At 40.3% G+C, this 16,365-nt stretch overlaps 3 protein-coding genes across 5 annotated transcripts; 2 read left to right on the top strand and 1 right to left on the bottom strand.

The window, feature by feature from the left end:
- Positions 1 to 391: 391 nt before the first annotated feature.
- Positions 392 to 1,631, bottom strand: LOC130719389 (uncharacterized). Its single transcript, XM_057570012.1, has 4 exons — positions 1,606 to 1,631; positions 987 to 1,076; positions 807 to 886; positions 392 to 726 (listed from the first exon to the last, which is right to left on the bottom strand). The coding sequence occupies exons 1-4, from the start codon at positions 1,629 to 1,631 to the stop codon at positions 392 to 394; spliced, it is 531 nt and encodes a 176-aa protein (XP_057425995.1).
- Positions 792 to 3,869, top strand: LOC130719390 (uncharacterized mitochondrial protein AtMg01410). The gene is made up of 2 exons (XM_057570013.1): positions 792 to 2,640; positions 3,850 to 3,869. Exons 1-2 carry the CDS (start codon positions 2,040 to 2,042, stop codon positions 3,867 to 3,869), a joined length of 621 nt encoding a protein of 206 aa, XP_057425996.1. The 5' UTR covers positions 792 to 2,039.
- LOC130717753 (uncharacterized) lies at positions 3,117 to 11,866 on the top strand. Of its 3 annotated transcripts, none has more exons than XM_057568109.1 (7): positions 3,117 to 3,325; positions 3,939 to 4,085; positions 6,906 to 7,742; positions 7,822 to 7,959; positions 8,315 to 8,406; positions 10,817 to 10,885; positions 11,387 to 11,558. In XM_057568109.1, exons 2-7 carry the CDS (start codon positions 3,953 to 3,955, stop codon positions 11,420 to 11,422), a joined length of 1,305 nt encoding a protein of 434 aa, XP_057424092.1. In that variant the 5' UTR covers positions 3,117 to 3,325; positions 3,939 to 3,952; the 3' UTR covers positions 11,423 to 11,558. The 3 variants fall into 3 exon arrangements, with proteins under 3 accessions (XP_057424092.1, XP_057424089.1, XP_057424091.1); XM_057568106.1 differs by having other exon boundaries at positions 3,121 to 3,325; positions 11,416 to 11,866; XM_057568108.1 differs by having other exon boundaries at positions 3,122 to 3,325; positions 7,825 to 7,959; positions 11,416 to 11,866.
- Positions 11,867 to 16,365: the final 4,499 nt, after the last annotated feature.

Genomic DNA, 16,365 nt, shown 5'->3' on the forward strand with positions numbered 1-16,365 from the left:
CTTAATAGATAAGAGAGCGTCAGTGCGTAGCCTTCATTCTACTACGCTACGCAAAGGTTACGAAGTTACTTAGCTCGACGTTAGGAGAGTCAAGGGGGAAGGCCATACCTTCATAGAAGAACCGCTGTTCGCTGACTTTCTAAGGTCTAACCTTTCGCTCCCCTACTGAAAAGGGGCACAAAGCCGCTTTGCACCACTGATAGACTACTTAAGATTCAATTCAAAAGGCCTACTTAGTTTCGCAAGCCTTTGTCATTGTCAGTCAACTAAGTAGGGCCTGAGGCCCCCTGCGAATCCGTAAATCTGAGGAGCATGCCGCAACACAACAAAAGGATGGTCCCCTATGCATTTCATTCTTTCCGGAAGGGAAATTAAAAAAAAAGTACCCCCATCATGGTGAACCTCTCCTTGTGATCGGGATGAGGTAGATGCCTCCCAGCTGGGGGGCGGATCGAATCGGAGTTTCCTTAGGTAGCCACCGACCTACAGTCATCCTTAAACTTCCGTGCTTGGTGGAGAAGAAGCGAACAAAGGTACGCTCGCTTGCTGTCTTGTTCTCTGCCGCGAACTGGGATCGCTCGCCAGCTAGGTCAGATTGGAGCAAGAATTTTTGAGAACATATAACCCATATTCGGGGACAAGGGGCGGAACGACCTCTCGATCTGCTTACTGCAGCCCAGGAAGAAAAACGTCGTCTAGGCGTTCCTTGTTGCTCCGATCTCCCCGACGCCTAGGACGTTGTCTGGGCCAAGAGCCATAGTTAATTGCTGTTTCCATTTGGTTGTTTTTTTCTTGTTGTTGATACCGGCAAGACCAGCCAGATGATGTCTGCTGGTTGGTAGTGAGAGGACTCGTAGTACCTGCATACCCAAAAGAAAAGGAGGCGCTGATTAAAAAACAATCATTTTATTTTCTTACTCTCCCTTAGCAGCCAGCGGGAAAGGAGTCTATCTATCTGCCTAGCTTTGGTAGATTTCCCCCAACGCAATCCATAGAAATTCCACGAATCCCTTGGTGGATAAGTCCGACGACTCAGCAGCAGTGCGGAATTGAGTTTCTCGTCTGGTGGATCTGATCTTTAGGGGGCAATACATACCAAAAGGTGCTTTAGTGATCTTTGATGGTCTGAACAAGGAACTCTGTGTGGGGATCCATCTTGTTGTTATTCGCATTGTTCACGTCAGAAATCAGGGTGGTTGTTCTGCGCTTTATATTTAAAGCAAGCAGCTTCATCCTTGATGATGGCCTATGGTGGTGATGAATTCGTTCATCCTGACAATGCGGTACCAGTTTCTCTCACTCGGTCCGGTTACCCTCGGATCATTCCGTCTCATCATAGGCGTATGATTCTGAAGAAGGATGAGAAAGCGGACATGCTGGTGAAGTTTTATTAAAAAAGATTCTCTCTGTCAAAGATCATTACTTTGGCAAAGAAGGTTGATAAATCAACGTTTTCTAGTAGAATATCCCCACCCGATAATATTGACGAGGTGGTGGGGCTGGTTGGTTCGATTAAGGAAAACTTTCATCGACTTATCAGTCGCTATGCTCCCTGGATAAAACGTATACCCCTTGAATTGAACAAGGGTTACGGTTTGAACCAACCTGGAAAGCCTTGCCGACACACTCATTGACGAAAAGGGTGTGGGTTGAGAGAAGGAAACTTCCAACTCGTAAGATTCAGAACTTTCGCTCTTCATTCACATCGTTTTCTCATGAGTTGGGCGCTTTTCAATGGCTGTTGGTCGTTGGGCACTCACAGGGTACCCAATGGTCACATGGCTGCTTGTGGCCTCCCCGTATTCGTTACGCCTTTGATGTGAGGAATAAAACCTTCACACCCGAGGATTTTGATTGGTTTGAGCGCCGTATAGGGCCCTTTCTACCATCCTGCGACGGGGATCCCCGCAATCACAGGCAAACTAGGTTGCACGTGTGAGGGTGCTCTGGCAAGCGTCGTATATTCGCAATAGGAAACTATGTGAATCAGAGGGAAACCCATCCACCATTGGTTTGCGGAGGTCCTCCGCCGCATCCCAATGGATGATCAAACAGCACCTCTCATTCGTTTAGTTCCTAGTAAAACATGTTTCAGCTATGACCTCAAGAGTGCTACCGATAGGTGGCCTCCTGTGTTTATGTTTGAAACGCTTGCGCTATTGTTTGACAGGTCATTTGCTTCAAGTGTTGTGAATACAACATTAGGGACGAATCTATTTGAGGTACCCTTCGTTAAGAGGGCTCTGTCTCAAGTCTCCTTTGTGACCGGTCAACCGTTAGTCCCTTATGGTTATTGGCCTTTGTTCGCGTTCACCCATCATGTTTTGGTGTGGTGGGCTGCGGAACAGGTTAGACCTGGGATCCTGTTCGACAGGTATGCTATATTAGGTGATGATGTTCTCATCACCGATCCACTTGTGGCGGAACAGTACCGGCTAGGCTTACAACGGCTTGGTGTGAAGATATCCACACACAAGTCTTTGATATCCTCAACTGGTGCTGTAGAGTTTGCCAAAGAATTTCTGGTCAAGGATATGAGGGTTAACCTCTCTCCTGTGTCCATGAAAGGAATGATGACACCATTACTTTTGGCCCCTGATGTTTCAACTTTGTGCAAATTCTGCCCCTACTCTATTTTTGTCGATGTTTCTACCCCTCATGTTTTCAAACAGTGCATTGTCTACCCCTCATGTTTTCAAACAGTGCACCGTCTACCCCTGACGGAGGGGTAGACGGTGCACTGTTTGAAAACATGAGGGGTAGAAACATCAACAAAAATAGATAGGGGCAGAACTTGCACAAACTTGAAACATCAGGGGCCAAAAATGCTTTTTAGCCTAAAAAAAAAAGTATCCGGAGTACCCACGGGCGTACCCAAACCTACCCGTGGCGTACCAAAAAATGTACCCCAGTTTTTTTTTTTGGGTAGACTTGGGTACGTACCAGGTACGTACCCACGGCGTACCCATGGTGTACCCGTACCGGGTACGTACCCGGTACGGGTACAATGCGATTTTTGGAGTACCCGTGCATCATAGATATGAAGTTACACGAACCAAAATAAGGGACCCACACGAACTTGGGGTTGGAGTTCCGAACCGGCTCAATGTTAAAATGAAAAAATATGGGAAAAATCTTGGGCAGCTCTCGTATACCTTTGCTTCCTCAGTTCCCAGGCTTTTCATTTTAAACGAATTGAAAACGAATCGAGGGTTTCGTTTTTCATCCGCCCATATCCCCAACCAGCGATTGCAAGCGCTGAAGTCACAGTTGCCCGATGAATCCATCATCTTCGGTCTGAAATTCCGAAAACTCTTACTCTCAGGTTCCCTTTCTTTCCTATCTTTCTCGCTTCCGATTTTCATTTGCTTGTTGATACAAAACATCTAGGTTTTATTTCATTTTTTTGTTTGTTTCATTGATTACATGGGAATCTGAGAGGAATCAAATGATTTCTTTTTATGTTCTTTATGATTGGGCAAGCACTTAAGTTGTTGTTTTAGTCTTTGACTTGAAAGTTGAAACCCTCACAAGGCAAGGTAGTGTGTTATGGTTGTAGGGGGTAAAGTATGTTTGGCAGCACTATGAATTGCAGTCTTGCGGTTACATTCCACCTAGTACTCATTCATTTTAGTTAATGTGAAGAGGATATTGTTTTTGGGTTACTGAAAACTTGACAGTTCGGTTATTTATATTTGCTATTGCTTTTCTGTTATAACAAAGACGCCTGAAACTTGATATTCTCAATGCCATAATTACCAGCCCCTCGTTTGATGTGCTTGGAATAAATATATTCATGATTCTAAATTGGCACTGTGACTAGGCCCTTCTTTCTGTCTATATTTGCAGTTTGCGCATTTAGTCTTTAGCCACGTCTTGATTGTTGGATTCAATAGGATCATTTGCATTCTAATATGAGACTCTGTTCGTGTTTACAGGCTTGGCAGGCAGCATGGACTCAAACTCACAGTCTCCGCCTCATAACAATTTGGATTCAAAAAACGTATTTCGCAAGCCTTCTGGTGATGCGGGTAGTAGGAATTATCGGCGTCGATCTCCTATTGAGGGCTCTGCATCACCTGATGGTTGGGATCTTTTATGCTCTTGGCCTTGTCTTTCTGTTTTTCTTTCTTTACAAGTTATGATGGCATTGTGATGGATGATTATAGTGTTGAGGCTATGTTTGTTTGTGACCAATCTTGTTATTTGAAACCGCTTAATATGAACTGCTTTGTTTATTACTTTGTTCATGCACGGTACTTTATGTGCTGGAAAGTAGTTAGGTATTGTTGATGCTTGTGTGTCTTTTTTCTGGGTACTCCCTCGAGTTCTTTAGAAATTGAATAATATTATATTCTGGAGATGCATTGCCTCCATAATAGGTACTGGATCTATTAATGATCTTAGGTATACTCCTATATTTATCAGTGCCCAAATAATTACTACTTTAAAAAATGAAAGGTGGGGTTTACTACATCTTTTTGATAGCTGTAATCATGTTTTTGTGAGAAAATTTGTACTGTCGTGTTCTGGCAATGTAGCATAAGATGGGAATGTATTGTAGTTTGGAAGGTTCTGAAACTAACTATTTTAATGGGACTAACTAATCACCAAAGTTGGGGAGCAGTGTATGTTTAGGCTCGCAAAAGAGAATAAAAACGACAAGAGACTTCAACAAACTACCAAGTGGAATTCATTAAGGATGAAGAGGCAAAAGTCTTTGTCACAGATCAAGATATCTAGGATCAGTGATAAGGTATTTAATGCAGGATGTGGGTTTTTATAGAACTTTAATAGGCTAAACATTTAAAAGGAGGATAAAACTTATCTTCCTGTCACAGACTTCTGGAATGTTTTAAGAGAATGTATCATGTCAAAACAGTTCGACTAGATAGTAGATACTATGCGTGTTCAGGTATGGAAGGGGCTTGGGTAAAAGTGGTATGAATGTTTGATAAATTATACTTTAATCTATTTATGATTACAATAGTGACATGAAGTTGCACAAATTATAGGGATATGAGCTCATTAGCCACAGTATGAAGATACGCAAAAGGGTAATTGACTGGAGATTAGGTCATGAGACCCAGCTTTTATAAAATCAATTTGGGTTCGTGTTAAGGAGGTTCACTACAGAACAGTGTTGTTGATTGTGGATGGCGGTTCATGGCGGAATGCCAAAATCCCGCCGTACATGACAAATCATGGCGGAAATGACAGCCATATGACAGGATATCGGCCATGGCAGAAAGCCAAAAAACTGCCATGGCGGATATTTGATAACACTACTACAGAAGCAAATTAACTTGCTACAAAGGCATACAATATGGGTCTAGAGACTAGAAAGGAATTTTGCAACCTCAGCCTTTTATCTTGGCATTGAAAACTCAGATTTCATTAATGCTTAGTTTAGCTTACATAGAAGCATTTATACAGCATTAGAGCGGATGGGTAACAGCAGCTGAGTGACCTCTGCTCCTCTGTTACAACTGTCTTATTAATTTAGTTCTAATTATCTCTACTAACTTCTCAAAAGACTACAGTACAGCTGTTAAATTAACTACTATACTCTATCATCCCCTGACCCCCTCATAAGCTCAAGGAGGGATCATGGAGGAATGGTCTTGAGCAACGGGCTTTGCTTTGAGTTCTAAGAAGCTGGTAGGATATGTGCCTTTGTTCGGATGTAAGCTACTTGGAATGTGGCTGGAATGTGGTGAGCTTGAAGAGCTTTGCTGGGAACCTTTTCTCCGACAAAAAATCGGCCTAGCTCCATGTGTTTAGCTTGGTCATGCAATATTGGGCTGTGACAGAGAAACTGTAATTAAGTTGTCACAGAACACAGAGGGCATTGAGGTAGGCCCATGTAGTTCAGCCAGAAGTGAGCAAAGCTTACAATGACTTTGCTGTAGTAGAAGGTAGCCTGTAGCATTCAGCTTCTGTAGAGGAGCTAGCCACAACCTAAAAATGGGTTTTGCTGCTGACATGTTAGCTTTAGTTAAGGGGTCGCAAATATACTTTGCTTGATTGCACAGGACATGATGCATGGGTATTTTGGCTCTCGTACCGGGTACGTACCCGGTACCGGCACCTGTTGGGTACTTGTAAATACGTGTACGTACCGAAAATAAATTTTCAAATAAAAAAATTTGGGTACTTCTTAGGTACTTTTTGGGTACTACTTGGGTACTTATTAGGTACATATTAACCAAAGTTGAATATTTTTAATAAGTTTTTATTGCTTTTATATATACAAAAATGAAACTTCTACTTGTATCACACATAAAAACCTTAATGCTCTACTTTGTCCTCAATTTGCATCAATCAATTATCTCATATTTTCCTTGTCAGTGTTCACATGCACAAATCTCAATTTCTACGATTTGCTTTGTTATTTTTGACAACAGTATGTATTTTAAGATTTATTGTGAAGATTTTTTTCCTAACATGTTGAAAATATAATCTTTGAATATGCATATAATATAAGCGTACCCGTACCGCTACCCTAGTTTTTTCAAAAATCTCGTGTACCTGGTCGGTACCATACCGGTACCCTTATCCGTGCAACTTAGGAGAACCACTAGGGAGAGGCTTGACCTCAATCCCTAAAGAAAAATCATAGTTTCCAAGCTGTTTGAAAGCAAAGCGTTTATTTTGTTGAGTAATCAGACGCTGAATAAGTGAAGAGTTACTGGCTGTAACCCGCTAACAATGTTGTCAGTATTCCTGTGCTGTAGTTTGCAATTAACACTTCGATCCTGTAGCGTATCTGAGAAAGTAATATTTTATATTTAGCAATGCCATACTGATTATAGTGAATTAGTGATACCAAACATAATGCTAAGCTATTGCATAAATAGAGAATAGGCTTGAATAATGAGATCTATACTCTTCTATATATGCAGGTAGTCCCAGGCATGAACACAGCTCAAGTCCTAATACATTAAGGGAAAATTGTTCAAAAGTCTCTCACCATTCAAGGAAGTATGATGGCAGGGAACAAGACCGAACATATGGCAGAAATCACTATGGAAGAAGCAGTGATTCTCGACATTCTGGTAGACAGTCATCCTGGAGTTCCTATGGTCACTCTAGGCATGACAAGTATGCAGATGAAGATAGATTCCGTGTGAGGCTATCATCTCGTTCTGGACGTGAGTCAAGGGGTGATCATATAAGAGAAGAGAGTGATAGCAAGCCAAAAGACTACCAGCGTAGTGAGGACAAGAACTCACGTGACAAATATGACAGGTCTGATTATAGAAGCAAAGAGAAAGACAAAGAAAAATATTTAAAGAGTCAAAAATATAAAGATATTGATTCTTCATATGAAAGATCTGGATCTGGGAGGAGGCATGCCGCATATGATGAGGTGGAGAGGCAGACAAGGGACTTGGATGGTCGAGATGAAAAAAGAGATTTCCGCAGGAGTTCTGGAGAACACAGAAGTGACCAAGCAGTGTCATATTCAGAGATAAGGAGCCAAAAAGAAGACTCAAGTTCACAACGAGACAGTAGTAGTAAATATCATCAAGATGATTATAAGAATGATCAGAAGGAGTTGAATAGTCAAAACATTTCATGGGAAGAAAAGAGAAAATTTGATGACACGGATATTATTAAGAACAAGGACCGGAACTCTAGAAAAATAGGGGAGAAGTTTGGTATTGTAGATAAAGAATCTTCTGGGAAAAAATCAAAGTTGTTTAGTGCAGACAAGGGTGTCAATTTTGGAAAAGATGGTATTGTTTATGTATTTTATTTATTTATTTTGACTTATGCTGGGTGATTCTTATATCACTTTGTTATCATGTACTAAAGCAGATGAAAGGCAGACCTCAAGTTCAAAGCTTCCTCAGGAGAGCAAGGAAGATTTAAGGGCTACCAAGACAAGTGGTAATAACGTTGGCAGTGATTTCGATGCTGCAAAAGTTGCAGCCATGAGAGCTGCTGAATTAGGTATGCGCTACTTTTCTTGGAAATTTGCCTATTATTGGGATATAGATATATATTTGGTATTCTATTGGACTCCTGTAGTTTGGAGGCTCATACTTTTTAACCATTTGCAGAAGGTGAATTTTATTGTTGTGGGATTGGAAGTATGGCTGTTTATCTTCATAAAACCCAAGTGTTTTCTGTTGATTTCTTACTTTTATTTGGTTATTTTCCCCATAAAATGGTTTCCCCAAATAATTTGTGATCCAAGTTTTTAATTTTGAAAATTTTTAATTATAGCCAAGAAATCTCTAGTTTTTAGCCCTGATTCTAGTATTTGTGGATGTTGTACTTATCTGGAAATTTTTATGCATGACAGTCAATAAGAACTTAGTTGGGGCTGGTTGCTTGACTACTGACCAAAAGAAGAAATTGCTGTGGGGTGCCAAAAAGAGCACACCTACAGAAGAGGTATCTTTGATCATTTGTTTCATTTGCTTTATATTTTTCAGAATTCTTAACTTCATTTAATTTGGTATGGAATAACATGGTTATACTCAATGAATGTTTGGCTAGGTGAAACTATTGCATTTGTGTGATATAATTTTACATTTCAAGGCTTCTGATTATTTGTAAATAGTGGTTTACAAGACATTGTAAACTTCAAATTTACAATTTGGGTGTTTGTTCTACAAGTAAAAAAATTGAAGTAATTTTGTCTTTTGCCTCATATATTGTTTTGTTTTCTTCACATGATTATTTTTTTAAATTAAATATGAAGCAATTTCTTGCTCCAGTCCTTCATTTTTTAGCAAATCAAATGCACCCAAAATATGAGTACACTACGATGCCATCATTGATACTTGTGTACAGGGAATATCATGGCAGCATGATAAATTAAATATATTTCCTTTTTTTCAGAGTTCATTAGTAAGTATTATCAGAAATTTTCAAAGCATGAGTCTTTCTCTTCCATTTCACAGAAGATAGTTTTTTGTTTCTAACCTATTTGCTTCCTCATTTTTAGTCAAGTACTTTTTCTTCTGAAAATTGTGCCTGAAGTCATTCATTTGGAGTATCCTCCATTCCGTGCACCTGTGGTCATCCAATACTTAGTGAATCAAAAGAACCAAAACTTCATTTCGACTCTGTCATAGTTCTCAATTATTGTTGCACTGCGCTGGCTGAACCATCTACAGTGGGGGTAGCTTTGTCCCCCCAAGTCCTATTAATATATCTGTACAACCAAAGAATTCACCAAGCTAGAGGTTCTTCTTGTGTATAATTTTCAGAACCACAATTAGTAAAGCAAATTGAAATATATGTGGACAGTTGGATCTAGCGAGTGAGATAGAGAAGTGCTAACAATCCAAATCTTTTCTGTTTCTGAGACCAGTTTTCAGAGTTTCTTGTTTTGCTTCCATTTCCCAGAGTCGGGACGCATTTTCAGCTCTGACCCTTTAACCAAAAACCGTGCCATCTCGAGTCCACCAGATACTGCACCCACTTCATACGACATTCCTGCAACCACCTTCGACCCCAGCAATCTTCTTTACTTCATATGATCTGTTTTTACTATCTATTTTGAATCTTTTTCCTTTTGACTTGACACCTCTGTTCTGTATTTCTTGTTTCCATTGTGGTTTCTTTTGTTCACTCAAAGATGCAAACTATTCTCACTCCTTTTTTTTTGGATCTCCAACTCCTTATTGCTGCTGTCTTGTGCTCTGTTTAGTTTGATTTTCTTCTTCCTTGACTTATATTGTTATGAATTTGTATGTTTAGGTTAAGACTGACTTTTTTACTATATTGTTATGAACATGTCTTGAATTTTGAGTAGTTTAAATTAATTTTTGACCATTTATATACATAATATAATTTGCTTAAATGATTTTTAAATTTCAGCCTTTCAGGAAAATAAAATTCACACTCATTCCACCTCCACCATAGAGAGATAAGAATAGAAGAGAGAGAAGCGAGATATATGATGAGTAATACGATAGGAAAAGAAGAGATAGGAAGAAAAAAAAATGGTGGACATGGGTGAAAGAGAAAGCGAGAAGTCATCCCGCCATGTGCTATCTTACTATAGCGTTTTTGAGGTCGGCCGCTATTTGTGATTGATAACTCTGCTTTGACCATGAAACCAGATCTGTACAACGGCCCACCAGTTCATCAATCTCAGTAGACTCCCCTCTCCTTTTTCTTGACACTTGTTTCTGATTCAGCCATGGTTCTCTGTTTTTCATTTTCGGTCATGTCTTTTTTTTCCTACTCTGGCTTTTTTTGTTCTGCCTATTCAGACACATGGCTTTCATGTGCTTTCATGTCTTTTTTTTCTTTTTCTGTTTCTGCCTATTCGTCTTTTTAAACATTTAGATTTTTACTTTGACTTTGTCTTGCTTTCTATCTTCTTATTAAACATTTAGATAGTGTTATGGCTGCCATGGCTTCTGCCATAATCTGGAACACTGCACCATTTCTTTTTTGGTGGACTTTTGGCTTGCTACCATATGCCATTGATAACAGTTGTATAACTGTTTGCATCTTTGAAGTGACAAATTATCATTTTGGTTCAACATTAACAAGAATTATACAAGACGTTGATGTCCTGGCGCAAGTCCTATTAGGTTACTTGTCTGTTTCGTTGTACTATATACATATAAGCATAAAAGCTGGTACATAGTGCTCTAAGATAATAATAAACCTTTCGTTGAGGTTCTGGATAAATTCTGCCTGGAGTTGCTGGCTTTGTTATGGCTCTACTTTCCTTTTTTATGTCATTAGTAATGTACCATCGATATTTGTTTTGCATTACCTGCATCCTGCTACCTAGATTACAGTTGCTGCTTTAAAATAATGCACTTGCTAAATGTTGTAGTCTGGCCATCGCTGGGATACAGCAATGTTTACTGATCGTGAGCGGCAGGAGAAATTTAACAAACTCATGGTAAGTCTGAATTAAGCTGTCGTTATATTCTGAGCCAATAATAACATGAGTAAATTACAAGATGCTTAGATTACACTCCCCTCCCATCTAATTTCAAAACCTCCACTCGAGATAAATATGTATTACTTTAGTCTATTTTATATAAACAGACTTGTTATGAACATCTTTTTATCTATTTATGATTCTATAATCACTAATATATTGTTTTAAATCTCCACTATCAATTACATAACATTTTGAAGATGAAATAAATATTTTGGGTGAATTTCATAAGTCTATCAAAAAAATATTTAAAAGTTCATTTTCACTTCTAAAAAATCTAAAATCAATATTTAAGGGCTGTAGTTCTTCTAAAAATATTACTAGTGTGTAAAATTAATTAATTATGAAATTAAGTTATTAAGAAAATTTGTACTCTAATAATATTGTTTACATGTTCCTGAATGATTGGAACAATCAGTTTGTGTTTATCCATCTACTAACTCGGTTTGAGTCTCTGAGGTTGTACTCTTGCCTATGGCAAATTGTAGGGTGTGAAAGGTGAAGCCAAAGTGGAGCAGAACTCCGACAATAACAATAGCAACGACCTCCTCCGTGCTGAGAAGCAGAAGGAACTCCAGCAGGATTTAGAGAAACAGTACACCGCGGGTCTTCGACGTAGAGATGGCCGTACAGTTGGATTAGGTCTTTAAATATTAACTTCTTCGGGAAAATTTGTATCCTCCGAGCAATGTTTGAATATGACCACCCCTGCTTAAGAGGTGCTCGTCTCTTGTTTGTTCATGTTTGGGTGGGTTATTAGACAGCACGTGTTATTTCTATGGAATATCCTTGTTATGATTCTTTTTTATTTATTTTTGTATGATTCATATTAATCTGATTCAGTTGATTTCTCTTAGAAACTAGATGTGTTGGTACCCCGAATATGGGATTTGATCATAATAAGCAAGGGATTAGGTAATGGTTATCATTGTAATCATATATTTGTGCGTGTTCATCCTCATCCAACTATGATATTCGTTAAATGTAACCTTAGAGAAATCAAATCCCCTGATATTCCTTCCCTTCCACAGATATTATTGTTTAAGGTAAAGACACAAAAAGTAAGACGGTAATTATCGATCGTATAATATTATTAAAACACTCTTATTTAGTTTTACTAATACTATGTGTAGCTATTAAAATTTATCTTGTATAGAGAAAAATGTAGTTGATATAGAAAAATTGTGGTTGGTTAATATGAAATCTGATAAGTGAGAAAATTTACCAAATGAGAGTATATGTGACAAAATAAGAAAAAAATTGTCTGTTATATAAAATAATCAACATTTTAGAAAATATGAAGATCAAAATAAGAATCTTTGTGAAATGGAGAGAGTATGCACTGTGTCCTTAACATTATTAGTTTTTCTACAACTCCCTAATTCATAGATTTAGAGTTGCAAGTAAAAGCCCAAATATGCAAAAATATAAGGCTGGATTACAGTTGTTCAATAAAATTATCATCAAAGCGAGTTTTTATTTTGGGTCAACTCTTGTCGAAAAAAGTTTATAATTCATCCATGCAATTAGAGAAAAATTTACTTCTCGCTTTAGCTAAGAGCTCATGTGACTTTGCCAAGTATTCTACAACGCTCTTGTAGTACGTGTATGTGTATAAGTAACATTGACATGATATCTTCATGTAATTCTTTATTAAATTTATAAAAATCCCCAACTACTACCCCTATTCTTAATTTTAAAAATTCATTTTCTTACCAAAAAAGCTCTCAACAGCCCAAAAGCTCTCAACCATCTTTCTTGTAAGACCTAGAATTTCAGAAAATACACTCGCTGCTTAATTTTTTGTTTTTATGCTTAAGCTCCTTGTAGCATAAAATTATATGGACTGGGCGGGCTACTTACGAGCCTACGCCCGCCCAAACACTAGCCAGAAGGATGAGTAAGGCTCTCTATATAAGGCTGGGCTACCACCAGGGGAGCGAAAGGATGCTCGCCCGATATGTGGACCTGGGCATGTTTTGTGTTATTTGCATTGGGAGTTGGGCCTCGTTTGTGAGGCCCAAATCCCAGAATCTTCTAGATAAGGACAACACCCACAATAAAAGGGGGTCCCTCATTATACCTGGCCTGGGGAGCGTCATTTACATCCTACTTTGAAGATTTCGAAGACATTGTAAGACACTTCAACTCATTGGCATTGAGTTTTGTGTCTTGTGGGCTGGGCGGGCCTGCTTCAACCTATTGCCCGCCCATAACACTCAAATAACATGGCGGGATAGATCGCGCCTGAATACCTAGCGACCATCAGGGCAACGTAGAGATACTCGCTTGATACGTGGTCTCAGGCTAGCTGTCAGATTCTTTCCCCTTTTGTCTTATTTGCATAGAGATTTGAGCCTCATTTGTGAGGCCCAAATGTAAGAATATTCTAGATAAGGACCACACCCACTATAAAAGGAGGGTCCTCACCTTGTACTAGACACCTTTTTTTTATCATTAATGAGAATATTTCCTTATTTTACATCATCTTTCTATTTATGCTCTGCTAGGGTTTACTAAGAACATTCTCTTATCCCTTAAGTAGACCTTAATACAGAACATTAGCGTCGTCGGTTGCTCTGACCTAGATCTACCGGTGACGTAAGTTGGTGAGAGTTACAACTGATGGAGACGCTGTCTTGTGGCATCGGACGCCGTGAACCTCGTCGTAGAGGTGGAGGTCGGCACGGCGGCCGGAGCGAAGATCGAGGCAACGCTCAGGTGATACGTTCTGAACCGGAGCAGGAAGCTTCTTCTGATGGTGCACAGTCGGTGGCGGCGGAGTCGCATGCCTCCCCGGCGACGGAGCCCACTCTGGGTAAACCCTCAGATCTGGTTGCAAAGTAAGATCTAGGTGTCCGGTGACGTCTTCCGATGCCGGTTCACATTGATCTGGACGGTGTGAAGGCGGGACAACCTGTGAAGGAACTAGATGTGGTGACGGGCATTACTCCGGTGGCCTTGAAACATGTCTTCGATGCTTTACAGGAATTTCAACGCTAGAACGAGCATTTGCAAGCTCAGGTTGAATACTTAAAGCAAATGAGAGACTCCCGCCGTGGTCAACGAATTGACGCTGAAGATGTGGTGGAATTTCAGCCTTTCGTGCCTGCGGTGGCGGCGGTGGAGATACCAGAACACTTACAAACAATGACATTAGACACGTTCTCGGGCGACTCCGACCCAATGGACCATTTGTGTGTGGCGGCTTTCAAAAATGGGCTCCGAGTGGGCTCGTTAAATCGTGATTTAACAAGGCGTCCGACGCACGACATGATGGACTTACGATCCTGGGTGCAGGAGTTTATCTTGATAGAGCAGGATGACCAAACTAAAAAAGAAAGAGAGGACTGGCGAAAGGGCATTCAACAAGGCACAACGTCATCTGAAAAGCCAAAAGCGAGTAAGGATTCAAGACCAACTCAAACCCCTCGCCAGCCAAGGCCTGGACCTTATCAGCATGCGAAGCAAGGACTTCAGAGCAACACATGGCACATGAATGCACAAGGTACGTCGCCGGGTCAGGCGACGCAACCAATAGCTACATAAAACATGACATCATTGACAAAGCTGAATGCTCCTTTGAGCACCATATTACGTGCTGTTGGACAGACAAATGCGGTACAATATCCGCCACCTCCCCAGCGACCTCCGACTAACGTTAACACCAACAGGTGGTGTGAGTTCCACAAAGCTTTGGGGCACACCACTGACAATTGTTGGACGTTGCGTCATGAGATCGACCGCCTAATCAAGGCGGGACACTTGAAATTTTTTTGTTAAGAACAACTCAGGTCAAGAGCCTGCCAAGGCGACTCAAGACAGTAAAGAAAAGAACAAAGAAGTGGTTGAGGAGTTAGGCGAACCATCTGGTGAATGTGCGTCCATTGCATGAGGATTTGGTGGTGGAGAACTTTCTAGCAAGGCCAGGAAAAGACATGTGGCTGCTGTCCATTTTGTGCATAAGGCGTATGAGGGGGCATGTTGATTGAATCATTCCCCACTCATGTTCACCCCACAAGATTTCGCACAAGTCATTCCACATGACAATGACCCCATTGTGGTGACAATCAGGGTCAACAATTACAAAACCCAAAAAGTGTTTTTAGATCAAGGAAGTTCAGCGGACATTATTTATGGCGATGCATTTGATCGCTTAGGGATTAATGAGTCAGATTTAAAGCCTTACCCAGGAACCTTGGTAGGTTTCACTGGCGATCGTGTAAAATTTAGCGGCTATGTGGAGATTCCAACTGTTTTTGGCGAAGGAGAATTTGTCAAAAAAATTCAAGTGAAGTACCTTGTCCTTGCTTGTCGAGCAAATGATAATGCATTGCTCGACCGTGATACACTCAAGAAATTGTGTGCAGTAATTTCTCCTGCCCACTTGACCATTAAGTATCCGGTGTGCAATGGAAAATTGGAATTTTGCGCATAGATCAAGAGGCAGCGAGGGAATGTTATCTCAAGAATGTGGCTCTTTATGGAAGGAAGGCCGCCAAAGAAAGCCACAAGATCACTGAGATCTTCCCCCATGAAGGCTTCACCTTGGATCCTAGGGATGATGCGGAAGATCTCCGCCCTCAACCTGTTGAAGAAACAAAATCGGTAAAAGTGAAGGACAAAGTGCTGAAGATTGGAAGTGGGTTATCAAGCGAACAAGAGGCTCGCCTGATCGCCTAGTTGAGGGAAAATCTAGATTTGTTTGCTTGGACGATCAAAGATGTCCCGGGCATTGACCCGAATGTAATTACACATAAGCTGGCCATTCGACCAGGGGCTAAGCATGTTGTCCAGGCGAGGAGGCGGATGGGCGAGGAAAAGGACAAAGCAGTACAAGTGGAGACACAAAAGTTGATTGAAGCTCAGTTTATTTGAGAAGTGCAATACCCAACTTGGCTGGCGAACGTGGTCATGGTACGAAAGGCCAATGGGAAATGGAGAATGTGTACAGATTACACGAGTTTGAACAAAGTGTGCCCGAAAGATTCCTACCCACTTCTAAATGTGAACAAGTTGGTAGATGGAGCTTCGGGAAATGAGCTTTTAAGTCTCATGAACGCCTACTCAGGTTACAACTAAATCATGATGCATCACCCTGATGAAGAAAGCACAACGTTCATGACGAATTAGGCTAACTACTATTATAGAACAATGTCGTTTGGTTTGAAAAAAGCAGGAGGTACTTATCAACACCTAATGGATAAAATTTTTGCAAACCATGTGGGGCGGAATATGGAAGTGTACGTGGATGATATGATTGTCAAGTCTACAATGGCGAGGGAACATTGCAAAGACTTGAAGGAAGCATTGGTTCAGTTAAGGAAGTATAACATGAGATTAAACCCTAAAAAATGTTCCTTTGGGATCCAAGGAGGGAAGTTTCTAGGATTCATGATCACATCTAGAGGAATTGAAGTAAATCCATACAAGTGTAA

The sequence above is a fragment of the Lotus japonicus genome, chromosome 5, assembly GCF_012489685.1.
Source record: "Lotus japonicus ecotype B-129 chromosome 5, LjGifu_v1.2".
Classification (NCBI taxonomy): domain Eukaryota; kingdom Viridiplantae; phylum Streptophyta; class Magnoliopsida; order Fabales; family Fabaceae; genus Lotus; species Lotus japonicus.